Source organism: Lissotriton vulgaris, chromosome 9, assembly GCF_964263255.1.
Source record: "Lissotriton vulgaris chromosome 9, aLisVul1.2, whole genome shotgun sequence".
In the NCBI taxonomy this organism is placed as follows: Eukaryota; Metazoa; Chordata; class Amphibia; order Caudata; family Salamandridae; genus Lissotriton; species Lissotriton vulgaris.
The window spans coordinates 207,066,130-207,089,922 of NC_141697.1; the positions used below are offsets into that span (position 1 = coordinate 207,066,130).

The 23,793-nt window shown below is 42.8% G+C and overlaps 1 protein-coding gene across 2 annotated transcripts in view; it reads left to right on the forward strand.

The window, feature by feature from the left end:
• The window catches only part of LRFN5 (leucine rich repeat and fibronectin type III domain containing 5), a 991,420-nt gene extending 974,579 nt beyond the window's left edge, over positions 1 to 16,841 (forward strand). The window contains exon 7 of one of the 2 annotated variants that reach the window (XM_086937339.1): positions 15,987 to 16,841. In XM_086937339.1, coding sequence (XP_086793465.1) covers positions 15,987 to 15,994 — 8 coding nt within the window. In that variant the 3' untranslated portion in view covers positions 15,995 to 16,841. The remainder of the gene's footprint in view (positions 1 to 15,986) is intronic. The other variant, XM_086937338.1, reaches the window with a different exon arrangement.
• The last annotated feature ends 6,952 nt before the right edge of the window (positions 16,842 to 23,793 follow it).

Genomic DNA, 23,793 nt, shown 5'->3' on the forward strand with positions numbered 1-23,793 from the left:
AGTGTCTGCTTCAAATTGGTTCTGCGGATCGCTCCTTTTATACATGGTTATCCCATAGAGTTACATTGAACACAAAAGTTTATGACCCGGTTCCCATAATTATCCCCCAGAGGGGTCGCTTTGGTCACTTCGATACACATAAGGCCCGGAACATAAGTGCGGAAACATTTGGCGGTTCCCAACTGTAAAAACCCATCTTCCCAACATTAGTGCATTCCAATCGGCAATAAAAACAGATCAAAATGGGAACGAGAACAGGTGTAGAGGAAGACGGAGACAGTGGGGAGATCGGAAAGGGTGTAAAAGGGAGGTATCGAGAGACACGAGATACAGGCATCAAAGGGACGTGCCTAATGAGATGCACGGCTAAGACAATAAACCGGCACGGCGAGATGAGCCTCGAGCGGGGCCATCTGCCTTACAGTATCATCCCCCTCATCATAAAGACACTTACAAAAGACATGTGTCTTCCGCAAATATCTCGGGAGTCCCAGGGTCGCGAAGCGGACAGCGTCCGTTCGCTGGCTACTTGAGGGCAAGAGACAAAATGGATGCCGTATCTAAGATGGAACCCGTGGGTACAGATAGAAATGCCTACGTAACAAACGAACGGTTTAGGTTAGCGCAGCGAAACTGCGCACACTTACTAAACTCGTCATTTGCGGTTCATAGATACCAGACTCGACCATATTCGTGCGAGTCGAAAACACCACTTACAATTGTCACGGAACCTCAGACGCTCCTTTTGCCCTCATGTAGGCAAGCACTAGTCGGAATCATAATCAATATTCATCAGACCATCTAGATGTTGCTGTAGCATAGCTCTGTCCAACCGAGTTCCCTTGGTAACATGCGGCTGTCTCATACACGTTGTAGCACAAAGGCCACACAAGGCAGGACCGCACTGCACACAAAGGCAACACGTGAACAGGAACGCCACAACAACTCCGATGATCATCAGAATCTTCCAACCCCAAGTCGACATCAGGCCCCAAAACCACCCAAGTAGCGTCCAATCCCCTACATCCACGTGTATGGATTCGGAGATCTTATGCAACTTAGAGATGGCTTGGTAGACAGTCGGAGCGTTATCAGGAATGAAAATGCAGCAGCTCGAATGGATCACCTTACATACCCCACCACGATCTGCTAAGATCACGTCTAAAACCATACGGTTTTGTAACGTCATGAGTCTATCCGCCTGAAGTTCTGTGGTGATATTACCAAGGGCACTGGCAGTAATGTTAGCTGTCGATTCTACCACTCGAGTCAACTGTCTCAGGTTCCTACTATTAACCATAGGCCCCCAAAACGGGAGGAAACCCTTGAAAAAGTCTCCTGCCTCTTGACCGGCAGTGTCCTCTGCGCTAATTACGCCTCTCACAACTCTAGTCTTGTGATAATCTGCATCTACGGTAAACGTCGGAGGCAACAAATTTGCGATGAAGCATGAGCCCATGAAGTCAGCGGGCAACCATGCGTACGCACGATCATGGCAGATAAAGTATGTACCCTTGGCAGCCAGAAACACAGGGGACGAGACCATCGGCAGAATGTAATTTTCAGTGCAAGCACTCTCTCAAGTCGGGCTTTCGATCTTCGACCACGACCCATTAGACAAAAATTACCAATGTGGGGTACGACCCATATCGGAGGCGAGCTTTTAAGCTGCTTTTCACTAGTGAACACACTATACTCGCCTCTACTCAGGACCCTGTAAGCTTGTACCTCTTCTTCAGGAATAAGCGAAGGATCATAGATATCACTATCTAAATCCTCTATTGCTATAGACAAAGGTTTTTGATACTAAGTAGGACCAGAGTAGGGAGAGCGTGGTTCTCGAAGGGGGTGGAAACCTAGTGCGCTTCGAAACATTGTTTGAAATGCTCGAGCAGACCCTTGGGAACTGTACGGTAACACCAGATATGGAATTCCCTTATCCGTAGTATGTGGCATCAACCCACAAACCCAACAATTAGTAGTGTTAACCACTAACTGATGCTGGTGAAGGAGCTGAATAAAGGAATTATTGCGGAATTCTGCACGTCTAGCCTGCTCGTGTTCAGGTAAGACATGAAAAGAATGAGGAGAAGCAGTGGAGGTGAGTTTAGGGTCAGGGGTAGGAGTAGGTATGGCAGAAGGTAAGAAGTAAGATATCATGTAACACACCCCACCCGCCAATAATGCAGAAACAGTCAAAAATAATACAAATACTTGGAATATAAAACATTTCGTACGGCTAAGTTGCTGCAGCTTGAATCTTTGAGCTTGAGCTTCTTCCACGTCCATCAGCTTCGAAAATGCCATTCCCTACGACCGTCCGCAACGTTTCTTGACGCACTTCGTTCTGTGTAGCAGTAGTCAATCCCTAGGAGTTCCCAGGAACCGACGGTCTTTAACCTAGCGTCAAGACCTACTAACCAGAAGGAAGTACGCGCGCGGCCCTACGGCCTTTATTGCACAAATATATATGTATGCAAAAACAATGTCTCTCGGCTGTGGAAGCAAAAAAGGTGTAAGGAACGAAGCTCAGTGAATATATACAAAAATAATCACAATAATACAAATGTTCAAACTGATCACGGAAAACGGGATTAGAGCAGTTGTCAATAAAGCAAAGCAGGATCTTTTATTAGTCTTTAGTGCTAGATCGCAAAAAGTATCGGGTTTTCCCAGGACGTGTCTGCTCGTCAAACAAAGGATCCGTTGAAGAGACAACGTCCTGCTGATCAGTTGAGTGTTCCGTTCTTGAGTCTTTAGATGACAATTGTTCAACAGTGTCTTTCTGCTGCACTGAGGATTCTCCGACAGGCTGCGCGTCGCTAAAAGGTACAAACGCCGGCAATCCTTCGGTTTCAGTTGATGCAATGCCTTTCCTCACCCACGGGTCTGCCGGCAAAGGGATAGGGACCTTTTTGGTGTGGGTGGCGTGCACCCAGTTTTTCCCTCCCTCAAGACGAACAGCAGTCCTCGTGGCAAGGAGAACCTGGTAGGGTCCAGTGAACCTCGGATCCAAATTGTTCTTGCGCGAAAAGTTGCGCGTCACCACCCAATCTCCGGGCTGGAGCTGGTGGCCTGGACCCTCCGTCTGCGTCTGCAGTGCGTCGTAAACCTGTTGGTGAATTAACCTCAGTTTAGCAGTCAAGTCATGAAGATAATCGATCAGCATTGGATACTCAAGATCACAAAACATACCTGGCCTAGGAACCCCCCAAACATTCGCAGGACGACCGAACACTATTTCATAGGGGCTAAGCCCTACTCGGGAGTGTACAGTCGCCCTAGTTGACAGTAATGCTAAGGGTAAAGCGTCAGGCCACGAAAGACCAGTCGTAGCCTGAATCTTTGCTAGTTTCAGTTTAAGGGTGCCATTATACCCTTCAACCAAACCAGCTGACTGGGGATGATTGGCACTATGGAATTTCTGATTAATTCCAAGGCCCTTACACACACTCTTCATCACACTTCCCACAAACTCACTTCCGTTATCTGACCACACGACTCTAGGCATTCCGTACCGAGGAAAGTACTCCTTCAGTAGGATTTTCGCAGTAGACAAAGCAGTATTGTCTTTGAGAGGATAGGCCTCGATCCATCGGGAGAATGCGCAAACCACTACTAAAACGTATTTCAGGTTATTGCACCGCTCCATATGGATAAAGTCCAATTGAATCACCTCAAAGGGACATGAAGGGGGAGCAAAACTGCCAGGAGGAGTTGGGGTTCCTTTGCCAGGATTGTACATCATACACACCATACAATTTTTAACCAAGCGTTCAGCACATTTCGTGATACCGTCATTCTTCCACACAGGGGACAGCAACTTACAAATACCTTTCGCGCTAATATGTGCTAACCCATGCGCCATTGTCACAACGGCCAGCACATATGCATCAGGCAACAACCATCTTTTCTGATCCGACAAATCAATCCAACAACCATTCACATCCAACTTTCCCGTGCTTTCTTTCCACTTCATCTTTTCAGTCTCGGTGGCCTCTTTCTGAATTTCTTTCACACTTTCAATAGTGTCTTCGCACATACTCGACTCTGTAGGCCACCTAACCGAACTCGTCACATACATTCGAGTGCTAAGGTTCCGGGCAGTCTCCTTAGCAATCTCATCCGCAAACGCATTACCACGACCAACATCATCCGTCACCTTACGATGCGCACTACATTTAACAATCGCTACCTGCTAAGGCAACGTAAGTGCATCTAAGAGATCATTCACAAGCTGGCCATGCTGAATCTTCGTACCATGCGAGGTCAGAAAACCTCTCTCTCTCCACAATCGTCCAAAACTATGTGCAACACCAAACGCGTATTGGCTATCGGTAAACACATTCACACGTTTCCCTTTCGCTAACACACACGCTCTAGTGAGAGCGATCAGCTCTGCAGCTTGGGCAGAATTTTGATTCAATCTTGCAGTCTCAACAACAGTATTCAACGTTACAACAGCATACGCAGTAGTCACATCGCCATTCGGCAACTTAAAACATGAACCATCCACATACAGTGTTCCATCTGGGTCTTCCAATGGGGTGTTTTTAAGGTCCACTCGACCTTTTGTTTCCTCCTCTGTCCTCAAATAACAATCGTGTTCTGTTATTTCATCTGACTCTGAGCTAATTGGTAACAAAGTTGCCGGGTTCAGGACATTACAACGTTTTATTTGAATGTGGCTTGCCAACAGCGTCAACTCGTACCCAGACAACCTCGCACTCGTCAAGTGCTGAGTTTTTGTACGATTCAAAAGAGTGTCGACTGCATGCGGAACCATCACCGTAAGCATATTATCCATGACCAATCCTGCTGATTGTCGGATGGAGACCGCAGCTGCCGCTGTTGCTCTCAAGCAACTCGGCAATGCTCTAGCTACCGGGTCCAAGGTCGAGGAAAAATATGCACATGGACGTTGCTTACCACCAAAAGGTTGCGTTAAGACACTCAACGCACAGCCTTCTCTCTCGTGAACATACAATGTGAACGGCTTACTGTAGTCAGGGGTACCTAACACAGGAGCCGAACACAATGAAGCACGTAATTCAGAAAAACTTTTCTGACATTCTTCCGTCCATGGTAAAGGAGTTGAAACATCCTTGCACGTAAGAGCCACTAATGGTTTCGCTAGCAATGAAAAATTAGGAATCCATTGCCTGCAGTACGACGTGATACCTAAAAAGGCACGCACGTCTCTTTGGGTTTTTGGCACAGCCATTCGTGCAATTGCAGCAATTCTCTCTGGGGTCAACCGCCTTCCCTCCTTTGACAATAAGTGACTTAAATAGGTAACTTCTTGACAACAATATTGGAGTTTAGAAGGTGACACCTTGTGATTCAACTCGCAGAGATGTTGCAGCAACAACACCGTAGCAATTTTGCAAATGTCCTGAGTATCAGCAGCCACCAATAAGTCATCGACGTATTGGATTAAGGCCGCACCAGCCGGCAACTTGAACGCATCCAGTTGACCCTTCAAGGCTTGACTGTAAATCGATGGACTTTCACAGTAGCCCTGAGGAGCGCGTTTAAACCGGAAGCTGCGTCCACCGAGGGAGAAACCGAAAAGGTCTCTACTCTCCTCGGCAATCGGGATGCTGAAGAACGCATTCTTCAAGTCAATCACCGAGAACCACGATGCAGAAGCTGGAATCAGAGTCAGTAGCGCCGTGATGTCAGGCACAACAGGGAACTGAGGAATCACAATTTTATTAACCTCCCGTAAATCGATAACAAAACGATAAACAGGTGGTTTCGAAGGATCGGTACGTTTTAAAATGGGCAGTACAGGGCTGTTGCACACGTTTCCCCGAGTCTCTTCAATAACGTCTTTCTCGATCAGATCATAAATGATCGCTAACAGTGCTCGTTCACCATCAAGAGAGATACGGTACTGGGGAATACGTGGCAATCGCACATTAGATTTCAACTGAACAACATAAGGGGAGATGTCAAGCAGGCCCACATCATTGGGACCTGTCGCCCACAAAGACGCAGGAAGAGAACTCAATTCCGGTGGAAGCTTATCGAGGGACAAATACATAGGAGAGACAACCCTCTCTCCTAACGTAAGCTTTACACCCGCAGGAGAACAATACAAAGTTGCATACAAACGTTTAAGCAAATCCAGACCCAAAAGATTTTCACCACAACCAGTAGTCAAAATCAACGGAGCTTCTAGCTCACAAGGCCCAATTTGAAGGGGCAAAGGGCGCGAAACTGGATTGCTAACGGGGGCGCCAGAGAATCCAACGGAAACATTTGTTAAGCCAGACAAAGGTGCGCCAGGGAGTTTCGAATGCTTAATGGAACTTTTCGCTGCACCAGTGTCCAACAGAAAAGGCTCAACGACGCCCGATGTAGCAACTGCGACGTAAGGCCCTCTCTGATCAACCGGAACTGATACCACTCCCTCTCCTTGTCTTTGGCTGTCCTAGTAATTACTATCGTCAGTTCCCTGATCGACGTAATAATCGTCTACATTATACTGCGCAGATCGTCCTTGTGAAGATCCGCGTTGATCAAAACAGTTGTTAGAATTAGATGAGTTATCAGAACGATCATTCTGAGCACCACGACCCCTACCGCGTGATACCTGATGCGAACCACCGCGACCTCCTTTAGACGAATTACCACTATTACGATCATTCAAAACAGGGCAATTGAATTTAATGTGTCCCTCCTGTCTACAATAAGCACATTGATTGTACCCTAACGATGATCTTTGGAAAGAGGAGTCATTACGAGGTTGTGATCGGTTCGATTGTGACTGCGATCTATTCTGTTGGGGCGCATTCTGATTCGAACGTGGAGGATACGCCTGCTGTAGCAACACTTTAGTTTAAGCTCTTTCGTCTTTTTATCAGCGCGGTCGTTCTCTTCTTTCTCTCTGTTCTCATAATATTGTGCCGTGGCCAATATCTGAGCTGAAGTAGAAACGGCCCACGCACTCTCTGAATTCTTTAATTTATTGCTCAAATCGGGCAATAAGTTGGAAACAAATTTGTCCACGAACAACCTTTGACCACCCTCAGTACTCATATCCTGACCACTATGATCAATGAATGCCTCCTCAAACCTCGTAAAGAAGTTGGAGACACTCTCGTCCTTCTTTTGTTTACAAGCTGATAATTTGTCCCAATTTACCCTCATAGCTGGCATAAGAGTCTTCATTAACGTTATTATTCTTTGAGGTAGATCAGCAATCAGCTGCTCGGGTTTAGCACCACCAGTTTGTCGGGCATCCGCCGCTACTATGGCAGCCCAAGCACCACCTAATTCATTCGGATGATTTTCCTGACGAATCTTGGCCCATACCGGTTGCGGTACAACATTGCCAAACAACATATCAATATCGGCAAGATTCATTATCGTAGCGTCTACGAGCTGCGATAATTCCTTATAGTACCCTGCAGGATTTTTGCGAGGGTCAGGCAAAGATTGCTTCACCTGCAACACTTCGGAGCGTTTCCATGGGAGATGTATCCACACTCTCTGAAAGAATGGCGGAATCGGGGGGTTTGCCCCAGGATTACCAGGCATCCACACTGGTGGAACCTCTCGCATAGGAAACTGACTGGACTCATCCGGTTGTCTTTCAATATCCTCAACAAACAAGGCTTGGGGTATCGGAGTGGGACGGAAAGATAGCAATCGCTCAACAGCACGTCGAACGTTGGTATCCACTATCAGTCCGTTCGAGAACTGAAGCTGAAGATCAGACAGGGCGGTCAGCACCTAGTCAGGTGCATCGGCCGATATCTGATCGCGTAGGACCTTACACATTTCCTCGAACACAAATCTTTGAGTTGGTATATTGAATTGACAAAATGTGTCGAGTACAACACGTGGTGGATTTCGAAGAGGATGCATCATCCAACCCATCGCCATATTATATAGCGAAGCGCGTTCTCTGTTACCAGGAAGCTGACTACGTCTCTGTGGACCATCCGAACCAGCAGACCCAAGAACAGGTCCGAGCGAATGAAAGAAGCTAGCCGCAAGAGGAGAATTACGACTACGAGTAGAGGGAGAAGTATAGGACACAGGACTAACAAGTGAAGGAGTAGAAACAGAAGCAACAACAGGAGTTAACAGAGCAGGTGCAGTAGCGGGAGCAGGAGTATGTGGAAGCGGAGGAGCAGTAGGGATTGCGACAGGCAAAGGAGCAGGAACAGTCGGAAGAACGGGTGCAGGTTGAGGAACAGGCAAAGGAAGAATAGGTGCAGGAACAGGTACAGGGGGAAGCACAGGAACTGTGGTACCCTGTACATACGGAGGTGGCGACTTCATAAGATAGGACATTAAAGGATCCTCAACTGGTTCTTCCTTCTTATCCGACTCCGTAGGCAAAGTAGGATAGCATTTATCTACAGACATACGCTGTAGCCTATCAAACACTTCCTTTTCCTTAACCTCCTTATCACGCTGAAACTGCTCTGCTTTCTTTACAATGGTAGCAACATTATCTCGCTGATTTCGTTTAGTCTGTCTGATTTCTTTCTGTTTGGCTTCTTTACGCCACAACCGAAAGGCATCAAACATGGCCGGCCTTGACTTTTTCGCAAATAATTTAGCCTCTAGGTTATCTAAAATCGGGGTTTCAAAACTACCATGAGGTGGCCAACGAAGGTCACCGTCCTTCTTCGTATATTTAATCCAGTATTCATTAAAAGTAATCGGGCCTAGCCCATGTTTACTGTACAGTTCATAAGTCGGAGTTCCAACCGGAGGTATCGGACACGAGTCCTCCAGTCGGGAATCCATACCACAAGGTCTGAAACAACTAAACAAAGTACTGCGACCAGGCATCTTGCACACTAGCCGAGTTTCACAAACTTCAAGGGTTACGGGATTTAAAAAGTCCCAGCAAAAAGCAAAAACCCTCGGTTTTTGGCGGCTGCAGTCGTCAAACAACACAACAAAAGTACGCTAGCAAAGTGTCATCGACAAAAACACTCTCACAGCGTCAACAACAAAAACACTCGCTAAAGTGTCAACAACTAAGGACTCTGGGAGCGACCCACAAATACTTAACTCAAAGATCGATGGCGTCACCAGGAAGGCCCGTCAATCGTCTCGCTCTACCAAGGTCTACGCCAGGCGCCAAAACAGGTCTACAGTCAGGGCAGCAGTCCGTCGCAGCCGTCAGGAGGCGGGAATCTTCGCGGGAAAAGTCTTCGGGCCACTTATTTCGACAACAGGATCGATGAAGCGGGGTGCACCTTCCCTCGGAGATTTCACACGAAGTTCCTCACGATCATCGGGCTTGGACCGGTACCACTGATGCAGCCCAACGTTGGGCGCCAACTGAAGGACTGGGTTATTTAGAACCCAGCGGTGCCAGGGCACAACACCTGAAACCTTCGTGGGTAACCTGCTCCGGCGTACGAATCACAGAGACACGGGACACTTCCTTCGGCGTCAAAGATTCAAGGGTTTATTTGCTGCAGGGAAACACAGAAATCACGGAAGTACAACAAGTGTAGTTCAGAGCGTCTGCTTCAAATTGGTTCTGTGGATCGCTCCTTTTATACATGGTTATCCCATAGAGTTACATTGAACACAAAAGTTTATGACCCGGTTCCCATAATTATCCCCCAGAGGGGTCGCTTTGGTCACTTCGATACACATAAGGCCCGGAACATAAGTGCGGAAACATTTGGCGGTTCCCAACTGTAAAAACCCATCTTCCCAACATTAGTGCATTCCAATCGGCAATAAAAACAGATCAAAATGGGAACGAGAACAGGTGTAGAGGAAGACGGAGACAGTGGGGAGATCGGAAAGGGTGTAAAAGGGAGGTATCGAGAGACACGAGATACAGGCATCAAAGGGACGTGCCTAATGAGATGCACGGCTAAGACAATAAACCGTCACGGCGAGATGAGCCTCGAGCGGGGCCATCTGCCTTACAGTATCATCCCCCTCATCATAAAGACACTTACAAAAGACATGTGTCTTCCGCAAATATCTCGGGAGTCCCAGGGTCGCGAAGCGGACAGCGTCCGTTCGCTGGCTACTTGAGGGCAAGAGACAAAATGGATGCCGTATCTAAGATGGAACCCGTGGGTACAGATAGAAATGCCCACGTAACAAACGAACGGTTTAGGTTAGCGCAGCGAAACTGCGCACACTTACTAAACTCGTCATTTGCGGTTCATAGATACCAGACTCGACCATATTCGTGCGAGTCGAAAACACCACTTACAATTGTCACGGAACCTCAGGCCTGCCCTTTACCCACACAATCCGCAAAATCCGCAAATCCGCAGATTTTGCGGATCGCAAATTCGCAAATTCGCAAATTGCAAATTCGCAAAATTCGCCCATGCTTAGATCTAAGCACTAATTTCAATAGATCTTGCTAACTGACTAGGTCCCCTGTGTTTATTTAGCAAATCTTTGGCTTCGGGCACCCTTTAGCCCCTTTGTGTCCAGAACTGTACAATGGAGCACTTACTTCGGAACCCTATCTTCTTGTTGTTATCAAGGTTTTGCCAAGAGATATTTTATAGTTGAGATCTCGGCCGTGGGTTACTCTGACAACCCATGGCTCTCTCTTGAGTAACAAGCACGGAAGGTATAGACTTTCTTGCTTTGTCTTTGCACTCTGTCTCTATACCTATGACATTAGAATTCTTTATACTTTCTCGTTCATAATAGAGCGTTTATAAATGAGAGGGGTCATGTATCACCGTTACAATGACTACTTTTGTGTTACAACTGCTCTAGGTTTTTAAATGATACTTTGATTATGGTTGCTAAGACGTTTCGATGTCATTTTTAGGGGGTGTTGTTTGGTCCCATCACTTTTCTTATTATTAGTGTCTCAAGTTTAGTGTTTCTTTATGTATATTTATAGGTTTATTAGTGTTTTCTGTTCAAGTCCTGTGCTTTATGTCTAAAGATGTTAAATTATTATTATTGTTATTTTTCTTTTTTTGATTTGGTGTCCTTTACATGTGAATTTCAGCCCTGATGAAGTTCTCTGAGGAGAACGAAACGCGTTGGTTGACCTAAAGCTGTCATTTTATCTGAGAATTTTTATTCAAAAGAAAGACTTTATACACTACAAGATTGCCTTGGACTTCTGTTGCCTGGCGCACGCCCACTCGTAATGGCACTTTCAGTATTTGAGACACAGAGGTACCACGTAACGGCTGGTGCCAGGCTCTCAGTGCACAGGACTCTTAATTTGATGAAACAGGCATGAGGTGCAAAATCATCAGCCTGTCACTGAAGCTTTAGTCTTTACACTGTCTTACAGTAGTTTGTTTTGTAAAGGCCAAATACCAAATGGATCTGTGCCATTGATGCAGTTCTTTGGATCTTGAAAACTTGTCTATGTGTTTTAATTATAATTTCTTTAAGAAAGATGGTAACTCGACCTCGCAGACACTCGCTGCCATAGGTAAGAGTTGAAAAAAGCTTTGTAGCCATAACTGTCAACATTGGCAAGCTTGTACAACCATTAAGGTTGTTATATAGGGTGAGGAAGGTGTATGTCAATGCATTTCCCTTTCTTATATTATGAGATGAAGAGGTTTCTTTATTTTCACTCAAGATCCCCAAATATTTATAAACATCAACGTGCTCCAGAGGCTGACGATTTAGAGAAGAAATTATGGAAATTATTGTTGCTAGAAGAGATTGCCATAGCTTTGTTCATTTTTCTATTAATTTGCAACATGTCTTCATGGGCATATTGAAATAGCGCTTCCATAAGGTGCTCAAGTCCAACCCTAATTAGACTACAAAAGAACATGGCATAAATGAACGTAGATGGATGATAGCTATTGATCTGATCAAGAGACACGGTTTGGTCTGCTAGAAAAAGGTTATAGAGAAATGGTGCTTGGAAACAGCCCTACTTAAGGTCTTTTCAAGGTCAATCTTTTCCTTGAGACTTGAGTTCCATTGCCTATTTTTATTCGAATCCAAGTGTTAGTATACAAAAGACATGGAGACATTTCCCATTTGGCAAACTTTGACAATAGTTTCCCACGATCAACGCAATCAAAAGCAGATTTGAAATCAACAAAACATAGATGATGGGGATGCTTGAGTTTTTTCAATTTGTCATATTTTAGCGCCAATTCAAAGATATTCGTTGTTATCCCTGATCCCCTCCTAAACTCGGTTTGATTTAGTGGAATTGTGTTATTTGTACCAAGAGGTTAGTTCAGCCTGTAGAGCTTCCACAAAATACTTTGTGGCAGCAAAATGGTTAATAGGGGTAGTAAATTTGTCAGCCAAGACTGGGTATTTTCTTTGCAAATGACATGAGGCATTCTATTTGATCCGATGTAAGTGTGAGTTCCCCAGAGTCGCTGGAACTGTACAATTAAATAGATCCAAGTCAAAATATAATTCCCTTTGGGCGAATTACCATAGAAACACAGATTCTTGCAAACATACACATATGGACTCACCAATATCAAATCAAAACATGGAAGCAATATAAAATATATCTAAAAAAAGCAGTGAAAACACTATAATAAAAGTAAATCTGCACAGTTTATTCGCATACACTATACTTTGTTAAAAATGGGAAACATATACAAGACGGAACACTATAAAAGATATAAATCCAACATTCCTATAAAAAGGAGGTACAAGTGAAGGACTAAATTCCAACAAAAACTCAGAATTTTCCTTAGTTTGTCTTTCTCGTATTACTCCTTGTGCATCGATGCGTTTCGGCGGTCGTTTAATATTTAACCACCTTCATCAGGACAATTACAATAAGTGTTTCCCAATGGTTCTCAATTGTTCTATATCACTCAGTAAAAGATCAGGGGTACTCTGCCTCCTTCTCCTGGCAAAATGTGCTTACATAAATATCAATAAAAAGTTATAGAGCCACGCACGCGGTATCAGTGTGGTCGTTCACACACACTCTCTCAAATCTTGTATTTAAATGTCCATTAGATGCTTTGACAACTGGCTAAATATAAGCCAGTTGTCAAAGTATCTAATGGATATTTAAATACAAGATTTATGTACGCACATTTTGCCAGTTACGAAGCTTCTAACGACGCAGATTACAGATGTTGCAGCCCTCTTATTACTATCAAGACATATTAGGAGGAGAACACGATTTTAATTTTGAAGAGATATTTCGCTGGACGAATATCTATTGAGACTGAGAAGGAGACAGAGTACCCCTGATCTTTTACTAAGTGATATAGAACAATTGAGAACCATTGGGAAACACTTATTGTAAGTGTAAAGTCCTTCACTTGTACCTCCTTTTTTATAGGAATGTTGGATTTATATCTTTTATAGTGTTCCGTCTTGTATATGTTTCCCATTTTTAACAAAGTATCGTGTATGCTAATAAACTGTGCAGATTTACTTTTATTATAGTGTTTTCACTGCTTTTTTTAGATATATTTTATATTGCTTCCATGTTTTGATTTGATATTGGTGAGTCCATATGTGTATGTTTGCAAGAATCTGTGTTTCTATGGTAATTCGCCCAAAGGGAATTATATTTTGACTTGTGTCAATTGTGGAACCCTATCCCTTTGGTCCTGGGATCCCTCTCTCTTTTATTAGAGCAATTAAATAGATCCTGCTGGGTTTGCACTAGGGTTGGGTTTTTAGCTAGATGGTGCCATCGTATTTGACCAATTTTGGAGGGTAGTTTCCGTAGCAAGAGGCGGTTGACTGACGTACTCTTCTGTTAGATAGGTGACCCAAATGTTTTCAGTAAGCTCAGAGTTGTTTATGGTGGAAGGTGGCCTTACAATTTCATTTATTGTTTTCCAGAAATGTTTTGTTATTTTGTTTATTGTAAAGTAGCTTAGACCACTAGGAATCTATTTGGAGTCTCCTCTCCTTCCATAGCTGTTTCTTATACTCTTTTTTTGTTGTTCTTAGCTGTTCAAGATAGCGGTCGGAGGATGGATGCTTCCTGAAGGCTCGCAGTGCTTGGTTTAATTTCTGTTTTGACTGCCTACAGGCAGGCGAGACTTTCTTCCTGCCTTGCACTTGACATACCGATTGCTTGTTGATAGTGCCTTCTTCCACTTTATTAGTTTTTGCAATTAACTTTAAGCAAAACGCCTCCCACTGTTGATCCAGTTCACTTTAATTACTCTAGTATTCACTTAAAATGTCTTCTGCTCTTTTTGGTCTGCTTTATTGTTAGATCTGTGCAGTTTTTATAGATCAGAGAATACATTATATAGTTCAGAGTATATATAGTTTTTCTTATAGTTCACAGAATACAAAGACTCAATATTTTTAAGCTGTAGAGATGTTTTGTTACTGCTAAACAAAATTCTCTAACTTGAGGTAAATGCTCACTGTCCAGGGTAGCATCTATTTCAAACTCCTTTAGCAGAGGAAAGAGATTTACACAGACAAAGTTAAATTGATAATGGATTGCAAACTTGATTCTAGGTGCGTGATATGGGAAAGAGTATAATCAATCATTCTGTCATTCAGTGTCCTCATGCCTATATACTCCAGTTTATTGGCTAGATGCTCACCTTTCTTATCCTGGCGTTTTTTACTCAATTGATATTGTAAGTAAATATCCCTTTGGACGTTTTAGACTCTTTAAGGTGAGAATGCTAATCAGGTGTCAATTACTATCAAATGCCAACAGGAATATTGCTAAGCTGGTCTTCATATATTGAAACAATAAGTGTGTAGGAAATGTGTTAATTGGCACTCCCTGCAGTGTCTGACTGAAATACATTATTAAGTTGACTGTTTTATAATGTGCCATGATGTGCCCTTTCAGCCACGGGGCAGCACAGGGTTTAAAAAAGCAGCATTAGGCATTTTGGTGCACCACTGGTGGATACAAATATTGCATGATGGGTGGGGTTTGCGTTCCAAGTTGGTGTGCATCCTCAATATTAAATACAGAATATCAAGGCGCGCAAATATCGAGGACAAATTATCAAATGCAAAATTTTGAAAGATAAGTAAATACAGATTTCCTATATATATCTCCACCTATATGTATCTTGGTGATAGATAGATCTCTAGAATACGTATATTTATAGATAGGAATAGTAAATCTATACTTTGGTTTATGCGCTTTCCTTTTTAAATTTCGAATTTTTAATTTTGTCCCTGAATATCCTGTCCACAGTAGTCCTCTTGTAAATATTCTTGGGCAAGATAATCAGTAGTATAATGTTCTAAGATGTGGGCAGGCACCATGTACTTCTGTAATCACTTACGTGGTACAAGTGGAACTGTTTATAGAGAGGGAGGGCCTCAGTGGTGGAAGTGGAGAAGTGGGAAGTGTTAGCATCAACCAGATTCTGTCAAATCACTTCCTTGTTAGAGCTGTCTGGAGAGCTCATTCGAACAATGGGCTGCTGGACCAGACATTGAACAACTGCGATAGCTCAACCTTTATACCCAAAGGAATTGAGAGTTACAAAATTACCTTATGTAAATGTGAGATGAAGTTGCAGTGAATTCTTTAACAGAGTATCATTGACAGCATGAAAGAACATTCTGCAGGGTAATGACAGTGTGAGCCAAATTTCAAAGTGGCACACATTTTCAAAAGAATTCATGTTTTCAGCAGAAACGTCAATCAAATGTTCGATTTTTTTTAGCTAATCAGTTCAATGTATTTGCTCTCATTTTCAAAGTGCTTTGGAAAGAATACTCGGAATAGCTGTATCACATAGGTTTGCAATAGGTAATTTTTTTTATCAGAAGCAGCTATTGACACAGAGAACTATATTCTACACTTCGCCAAAAATTAATTCTTTTGTCAATGCACGATTTGCTACTGTTAATCATTTTGAAACATTTCCAATGTTGTACCTGTTAAGGAAGAAGAAATGTAATACCCTTTTAACTGCCCTCTTTGAGTAAAAGTCATTCATAGGCATGTATGAAACACATGCCCATGATATCAAATATATTTCATGCACACTGACTGTTTTACATGTGCTATCACTGTTTTTTTTTAATACTGGTCTGTTTTTATTTCTCAGGGCAATAGGTAACAAGGAAGTTCAACAAAGCATCCCCTTCAAACGTCTCTCTAGATGCAGGAGCACAACAGATGTCATGACATCTCAAGAGTTGGATCACTCACCTCAGCCCCCCTTTGTACCCTGCAAAGACGTGAAGCACACGAAAGGGTGGCTACAAGACCAACTTTCTCCAGCTCACTGACAGGTTTTTGCAATTTCTGCTACTCTGGCGGTGAGTAAGTCACTGCTCTTTAAATATGGGCAAAGGAGATGACATTGTTTGAAAACCTCGACAAAACATGTTTCAAGAGCTGTACACCCATGGCAAATGATACCTCTGAACGATCGGTAAGAGGAAGCCGCACCGCCGACGATAAACGATGACCAGTGACGTTTACTTTCACTTTCATTCTGAAACGACCCGGAAGTTAATGGTGTGTATATGCACTCAGGTGATGAAACCGATATCATGTCTCCCTTTCTACAATTCGAACCGAAAGTTAGCGAAAAGATTGAACTACCAAAGTCATTTCTTGTTCTTTGAAAACGTCTGCATTCTGGCAACAACAGATGGCCAGCGAGGAACATAAGCATTCAGCCTTGTAGATTATGAACCCGACAGTGCCTCTCACTCGGACAGACAAAGGTTCAGGCGTGTGATGGAGACTGGGCTGTTCGCATCCAAGCAAAGCACATAAGGGAAATATGAACTGGCGATGACTCTCTATGGAATGTATAATATATGAATATTAGATACCCCGTATATGTTTTTCAGTGGTTACTACTGTATCATAAAAAGAAAAACATTTTGATGGATTTGTAAATTATTCACTTTGGGTCGGTGAGACGGAAAACAATAAAGCACATGCAATGATATTTGAACAAGACTCGTCTTTTAATGCGTACAGTTCTAGAAAATGGGTGCAACATGGTCCTAGCACATTCCTCTGGGGGTTTAATATCTTCCTATTCCCAGGATATCACTTCTTTATTTTTGCTCACAGTTTATCTGAACACCTAGCACCTCCGTTAACAATTTTGTGAATACAGTTTCTACATATTGCCCCTGTTTAAACCATAAACACATTTTTCAGTAGCAACAACTATTTATGAAAGATCCTTACAGCATTAAGGAGATATAAAGGTGTTCATAGCACATTTTATGTGGTCGTGAAGAGAATACATATTTCTATTTTTAATTAGAATGACCTTATAATAAATGTATTTATTACCACGTCTAATAGAAGGACAAAACGATGCTAAGTCCCACAATATTTTGTCTAACAGGTACTTGAAAATACTAGACGACCCACTGTGAAAAAAAAATCAAAATGTCTACTGTTGAAAAGAGTATTTAGATTTAAAAAACGCAACAACATTTTTGTTAGCCAGGCCTTCAGCATGCGCTCTCTCTCTCTCTCTCTCTCTCTCTCTCTCTCTCTCTCTCTCTCTCTCTCTTCCTCAAATATAACAGTCTCAGCTATTACAGTGTGCAAGATGTCTTCCAAATAACTTTCACTGTTATGCTTTTTTCAGGTTATCCCCTTAGGGAATGGATTAACGCTGGACCAAACTATGCATGAACGGGTCATCAAAGTGTGCTTCACATGTTGCTGTGATAGATTTCTTTATGTTACTGAGGGGAGGGATGTTTCAAGTGTCTAGGCTTATAAAGCATGATCAACTTTTCAATTAACTGTTTGATAGCTATGTTGGTGGAGAGCTAATCTACCTATGGATTTGGATTTTATTTCTGTTTTTGTGCTACTGATTTTTGGATGCATTATTAGTATATGGCTGGATGTATTGTCGGAGCATGGAGGGAAAACATGGCTGTCACAAGGTATAGTGGAACCATATCCTTTGGTTCTATGTATTTACAATATAGTTGCATAATATAACTATGCGCTTCAGGGGTAAAAATATATGCAATATAGAGCCTCTAAGGGTGTAGGCACTCCAAACACGCTAAAAATCAGGGACTTTTCAAGCCAGTGCCTGTAAGAAACAAGGGTCATTATTGCAAGAGAAATCAGTGCAAACTATGAAACCAGTGCCTTCACTGCAAAGGAAATTAACACAGGAAATTAAACCAGTCTCCTTGCTGCAAGAGAAACCAGTGAACGGGACGAATCAGAGCAAGAGAATGAGCGCAGGAAAAGAAACCAGGGTCATTAATTTAAGGGAAACCAATCAGTGCTTCCAGTAAAACCTGACCCAGCAATGTAAGGCAAACCAATGCAGGACATTAAACCAGGATCATCACTGCAGGAAAACCAGTGTGGGCACTGAAAAGGGTGCAATGGAAACCAGTCCCAACGCTGCAGGGTAAGCAAGAGAAGCCAATTAAACCAGACAAATCACTGCAAGAGGAATCACTGCAGACAATTCAACCAGGAAAATCATTGCCAGGGCAACCACCACTGAAGTTGATGGAACCAACACAAGCAGAGAAACCACTATGATCACTGCAAGCCAGCCCAGGGCGGACAATACAAGAAATGTGTCACTGCAACAGAATTCACTGCTGGCAATGAGACCAGAGTTGTCACTGAAGGCAAAGCCTTCACAGTCAATGGAGCAAGGGTAATTTCTCCAAGGACACCAGTGCAGACCATGACGCAAGGGTCATCACTTCAAGAGAAACCAGTGCGGGCAGTGAAATGGAAATAGGAGCAGGCAATGAGAAAAGGGTCATTCACTGCAAAGGTGGTAATCCAGTGCAGGAAATGAACCCAATAACATCAAGGGAAAACCAGTGCAGCCCACACCAGGCTGTCACTGCTAGGTAAACCAGTGATACCAGGGTTGGTGCTGCAATACAAATCAGTCAAACACATGAAAATATGTCCTTTACTTGCCAGTAAAAGCAATGACACAATTGTTATCACTGAAAAGAAACCAGTATACCACTGCAAGGCAAACCAGGTAATGTCATCAAACCACCACTGCTATGCAAATCAGTAACACTACATCTGTTACTGCAAAGGAAACTAATCCAGCCAATGAATTTGGGGCAGTCATTGGAATTAAATTCAGTGCCATAATAACCTATAAAACTAATGTTATTACTGCAGAGGGAAAACAGCGCAGTTATTGAAACCAGCAGCACTTCAAGGGAAAGAATCACGGTGCTAATGAAATACTAAAACAGGGTAATCACTGCAAAGCAAACTTGTGCCATGCTGCAATGAATGTAAGCTGAAGGCCCTGTTGAAAGTTCTAATCCAGCTACAAATATTTAGTACTGGGCAATGCTGTAGCAAAGATTAGTGCAGCATGTGTAGTGGCACTGGGTCCATGGATGTGAGGGGCGCAATACATCCCAATCACAGCTGCTTTATTAATTCCAAACCAAGGGACGGGAGGCCAATATTCCCCGCTTGTGTTAGGGCCCTCGGCAATCTTGTAATCGCACTATTGAATGCATTGGTAAAGAGGAACACGCGCTAGCACCATTGTAGCAGTAACCCACTCTAGGCTGGTAATATAACCAATAGGAATTGTCAGAACAGCAGTTCAGCAAAAAAATGTTTTCCTTTTAACGCAGTGCAACAAGCAAGAACAACATATTCACTGGAGGGGAGTGTAACACAACCAGCAAAAGCTTAACAATAATAACCAGTGCACCTCTGAATGCTTTATTGATCCTCCTTTATAGGAGGCCCTTTCCATCCACTCTTCAGGTGTCTTGCTCACTATCATACCTCTCCCATAAGGGGTCTCTCCCTGCTACTTTGTAATCCCATATCACATTTCCTCTTCGAAGGGTGTTTAAGTTCTTTGCTTTTCTAGGTGTCACCTTCACCTCTGTGAGTACGCGATATCAGGCATCCAGTGGCACATATGAGTAGGTCAACCAGCCCAAATCCCGCTGCAGCCTGGAGCCTGAAGTCTGACACTTCAAATCCGAGAGTGCAAATAAAAAGCCAGACTGGATGAGCTAGCTATGTACAAGGGAAACACAAGACCCATAAGGTTCTCTTTTCTGGGGTGCCTCACGTGTATTCTTCCACATCAGAAGTCTGACTTTCTTTCCCCATTCCCATACTTCTTTTCGAGGTGTCTCGTTTCCTCTTGATTTCATCACATCTGAAACTCCAGGACCTACCCCCTGGTTCTGAAGATTCAGGATCCTCTGTTTCAGGGCTCACCCTGCTCTTGGTTTGAATACCCTAAGTATCTCCCCATTCACCACACAAGATACAGGAGACACTCTTTGGCTCCACAACCCCATCCGAGCTGGCTACTACGACTCTGGACACCCCAGACTGCATTGTATTTCAAGTGGGGAAGCCATTTCTGGGGCCGAAGGGATGACTCTGTGGCACAACTCAGGGAGATAACACAGTCATCCGCAGCCCCAGCAGTGCAGGGGGCCGCGAGCTGCTGGGTGGCCCCCTCAGCACAGTACTCAGGCTCCAGAGCTCCAGATTAAATCTGGAGTGGGGGACCTTTCGTGTACCTTGCAGGGGGGCCCCCTCAACTTTCCTTATGCTACTGGAGAACTGTGGGTCTCAGCTTCAGAAACATGCAACCAGGTGTAATTAATAATGCATATAATTTAATAGTAAGTGCGGTCTGCATGCTCTAGGATCTCACAACACAGATTTACTAACATTTCACACAATGCAACGCAGCACGATGCAGGAGACACTGTGCCCTCTTGCATTGTGGGAAAGAAGGAGAGCAGTAATGTGCTATATCTACTGAGATATGGTGCCTTTCTGCTCTCTCATAGTGCTGGTACACATGTAAAGAGAAAGCAACAAGAATAAATCAAGAAACCTTTCCTCATTATGCCTCCCTCGGGTAAAAGCACAATTTTGGCACACATCCAAGCTCACTGACTTTAGTAAATCTGTGTTTGTGTCAAAATACATGTGTGAATGCATGGGAACGCGTAATGCATACCCGACTGAGTGTAATGCAGTGCATCGTGATGCGTTGCATTCATTTCTTTACCTAGGCATGGCAGGTAACACAATTTCTCTGTTGCATAACTTTGTAAATCTCCACTAGCACCAAAAAATGGTGTAACCGTGATGCAAAATGTTAGTAAATCTGGGCCCTGGTCCCCAGCTATACCCTCAGGCACCATGTCCTACTGCTGCAATGCGACCCTAGATGACTGAAATGAAAACACTAGGGGGCATATTACCAATGGGGTTTATCTCCGCTTTTTTGGCTTTGAAAAGCCAAGAAAGCGGAGATAAAATTATCTCCCTATTACCTAGCTGTCGCTAACACCAGTTAGCGACAGCTAGTAGGAGATAGCGACCATCTTGGGCCCCACTTTGCATGTCAGTGATATTTATCACTAATGACATGCAAAGTGGGCGTGCCAAGATGTTAGCGACTAACATCGCTATCTCCTATTACCAACTTTTGGAGATATTTGCGCTAAGCGTGAATATCTCCAAAAGCTAACACCTGGCCTGAGCAGTTCTTAGCCATGTTATCCAATGGGAGGTGGATAACATGGCTAAGAGCATTAGCTCGGTAATGCATGAATATCGCTGACTTTTCAGCGATATTCATGCATTGCGGCCGTTTTTTATCGCATTTGCGATAAACCTTGGTAATATCAAGGTTTATCTGCGATAAAAATCGCCGCAGCTCAGCGGTAAATTTTTGTCTCTAACCAAGCAATAGCGATAATTATCGCTATTGCTTGGTAATATGCCCCAAGGTTTCTTCCAGAATTTTATCAACTGGTAACTAAAATCAGATTTAGTACTAGCAAAGTGATTTATGAACACCAGCATGTGAACAAAGACATGGTATTATGTTCATGTGCACTGCATACCTGAACAGGGAATGGTGAAGCATATATTATACACAGTATATTTCAGCCTGTTCTGTGCAGAGCATCATAAAACTGAAGCTTCTACTCACCAGAAAGCATCCGATGCACACTGTGTTGCAGGATGACTTGATCATCATAGAACCATGTCTGATGCACAAGCAGTAATTTGTGTTAATTATTTGTTTATTAAGTTACTATTTATTTATTTTAATTTAAACATGGATGGTACATCAGACTGATTGTAACAAATACTAATCCATCAACGCAACTAGAAACACTATTGTACAAAAAAGGAAATTGGCGAGTAATAAAGTCAGTCTCAACCTTACTTTAATCCAATCAAATCTTAGGTATTTTTTCGGCCCCTATACCCAGATCCAACAACCATTTGTATACATAAAGGCCTTCTCAACAAGACTGGAGCACTAATTGTTCACAAATGACATTTTCCGGCTTTCCCACAACACACAATAACTGTAGGCCAATAATATTTATTATTTTTTCGACCAACTGGCAGCTGATGGAGGATTTCGTCCAAGTCAAAACTACACTACATATATCTTAGCAGTGATCATAAAAACACAATACCACTAAACGTTGTGGAAACCATCGCTGAAGTACCAAAGGTGAGTTATTGTGAACTAGCATATATATTGGCCTCTGAATTACCTTAACAATTTCCTCAAAAACCCTCTTCCAGTAAAAACCTTGCAAAAGAAAGCCACACTTAAATAGATTGGTATACCTCTTAAAAATAATTTTTTGGGGAAAAATCAGCATTTTGATTAGGTTACACCAGCCAATGAGACCTAAGGGTTCTCTATTCTATTGCTTGAAAACTTGCTTAGACTTATTGACTAGTACATCATAATTCAATAATGCAATATCTTTCATCTCTGGAGATATCTGAAATCTAAAATATAAGTTTGAATTTACACAACGCTCGTGCCCCTCAGGTATAATTTGATAATACTATATTAGTATTATAGCCATATTGAGTTTGTATCCAAGCAGTACCCCAAATTATGTAGCTTTTTATCGGGAGTCAAAAAAGCTGCTGGTGAGTCAGATGAAAATACCACCACATCGTCAGCAAAGCCCACAAGGCTAAAACATGCGCAATTGAGATTAAGTGGTAAAAGCTGTTCTGAGTTTCTTAAATGATGCAAATATGGCTCAAGAAAAAGTGTGAATAGTAACAGACAAAGAGGTCACCCATGACACATTCCTCTTTTTATATCAACTTTATCGGTAACCGAACCTAAGCAAACTCTTTAGGCAGATAGACTAGAATAAAGACACCAAATTCTTGAGAACTTTTTGGCTCCAGACTCCATAACTGTCAATATTTCCTATAAGAATGGCCAAGAGACACTATTGAATGCCTTTTTTCTGTATCCACCATAATCATCATCGCAGGAACCCCCAGAACATTAGCCATTGTAATGTTGCGATGTGTAACATACCCATGCTGCATGCTTTCGACCAAGCCCGCAAGCCTATGAGCAATGTTATTTGCCAAAGATTTTGCATAAACATTGGCATCAAAGTGAATTAAAGATATCAGCCAATATAAAGAGAAATTCAGAGGATCCACAGTAGTACATGCATGCAAAGTAATATAGTGATTAATAACATCCTGGGAAGCTATCATTGTCTCCCCATATTGCTAACTAAAGTACACTTGGAAAACATGCATAATCTTCTCGGGTTCCTTATGCAACTTATTATTGCATCTCTAACAGACTGAATGTTATTCTTGTTTGTTGTTTCCCCAATCTGCAAAGCAGTAGGCAGCCCATATCCTCACTGTTTTCAAAAGTTGCTAAGCTTTGAGTAATAAGATGCTTAAGTATCTCATACCAAATTACTGACTTAAACCTACTTTTGATTTCTAGAAGTCTCTGATATATCTCTTCAGTCTGCTCATCAGGTTTCTTCCAACAATGCATCTGCATGGGCACAATCAAGATGCGATCCTCCTGTCTATGCAACATGATATTCTTGCGAATAGCA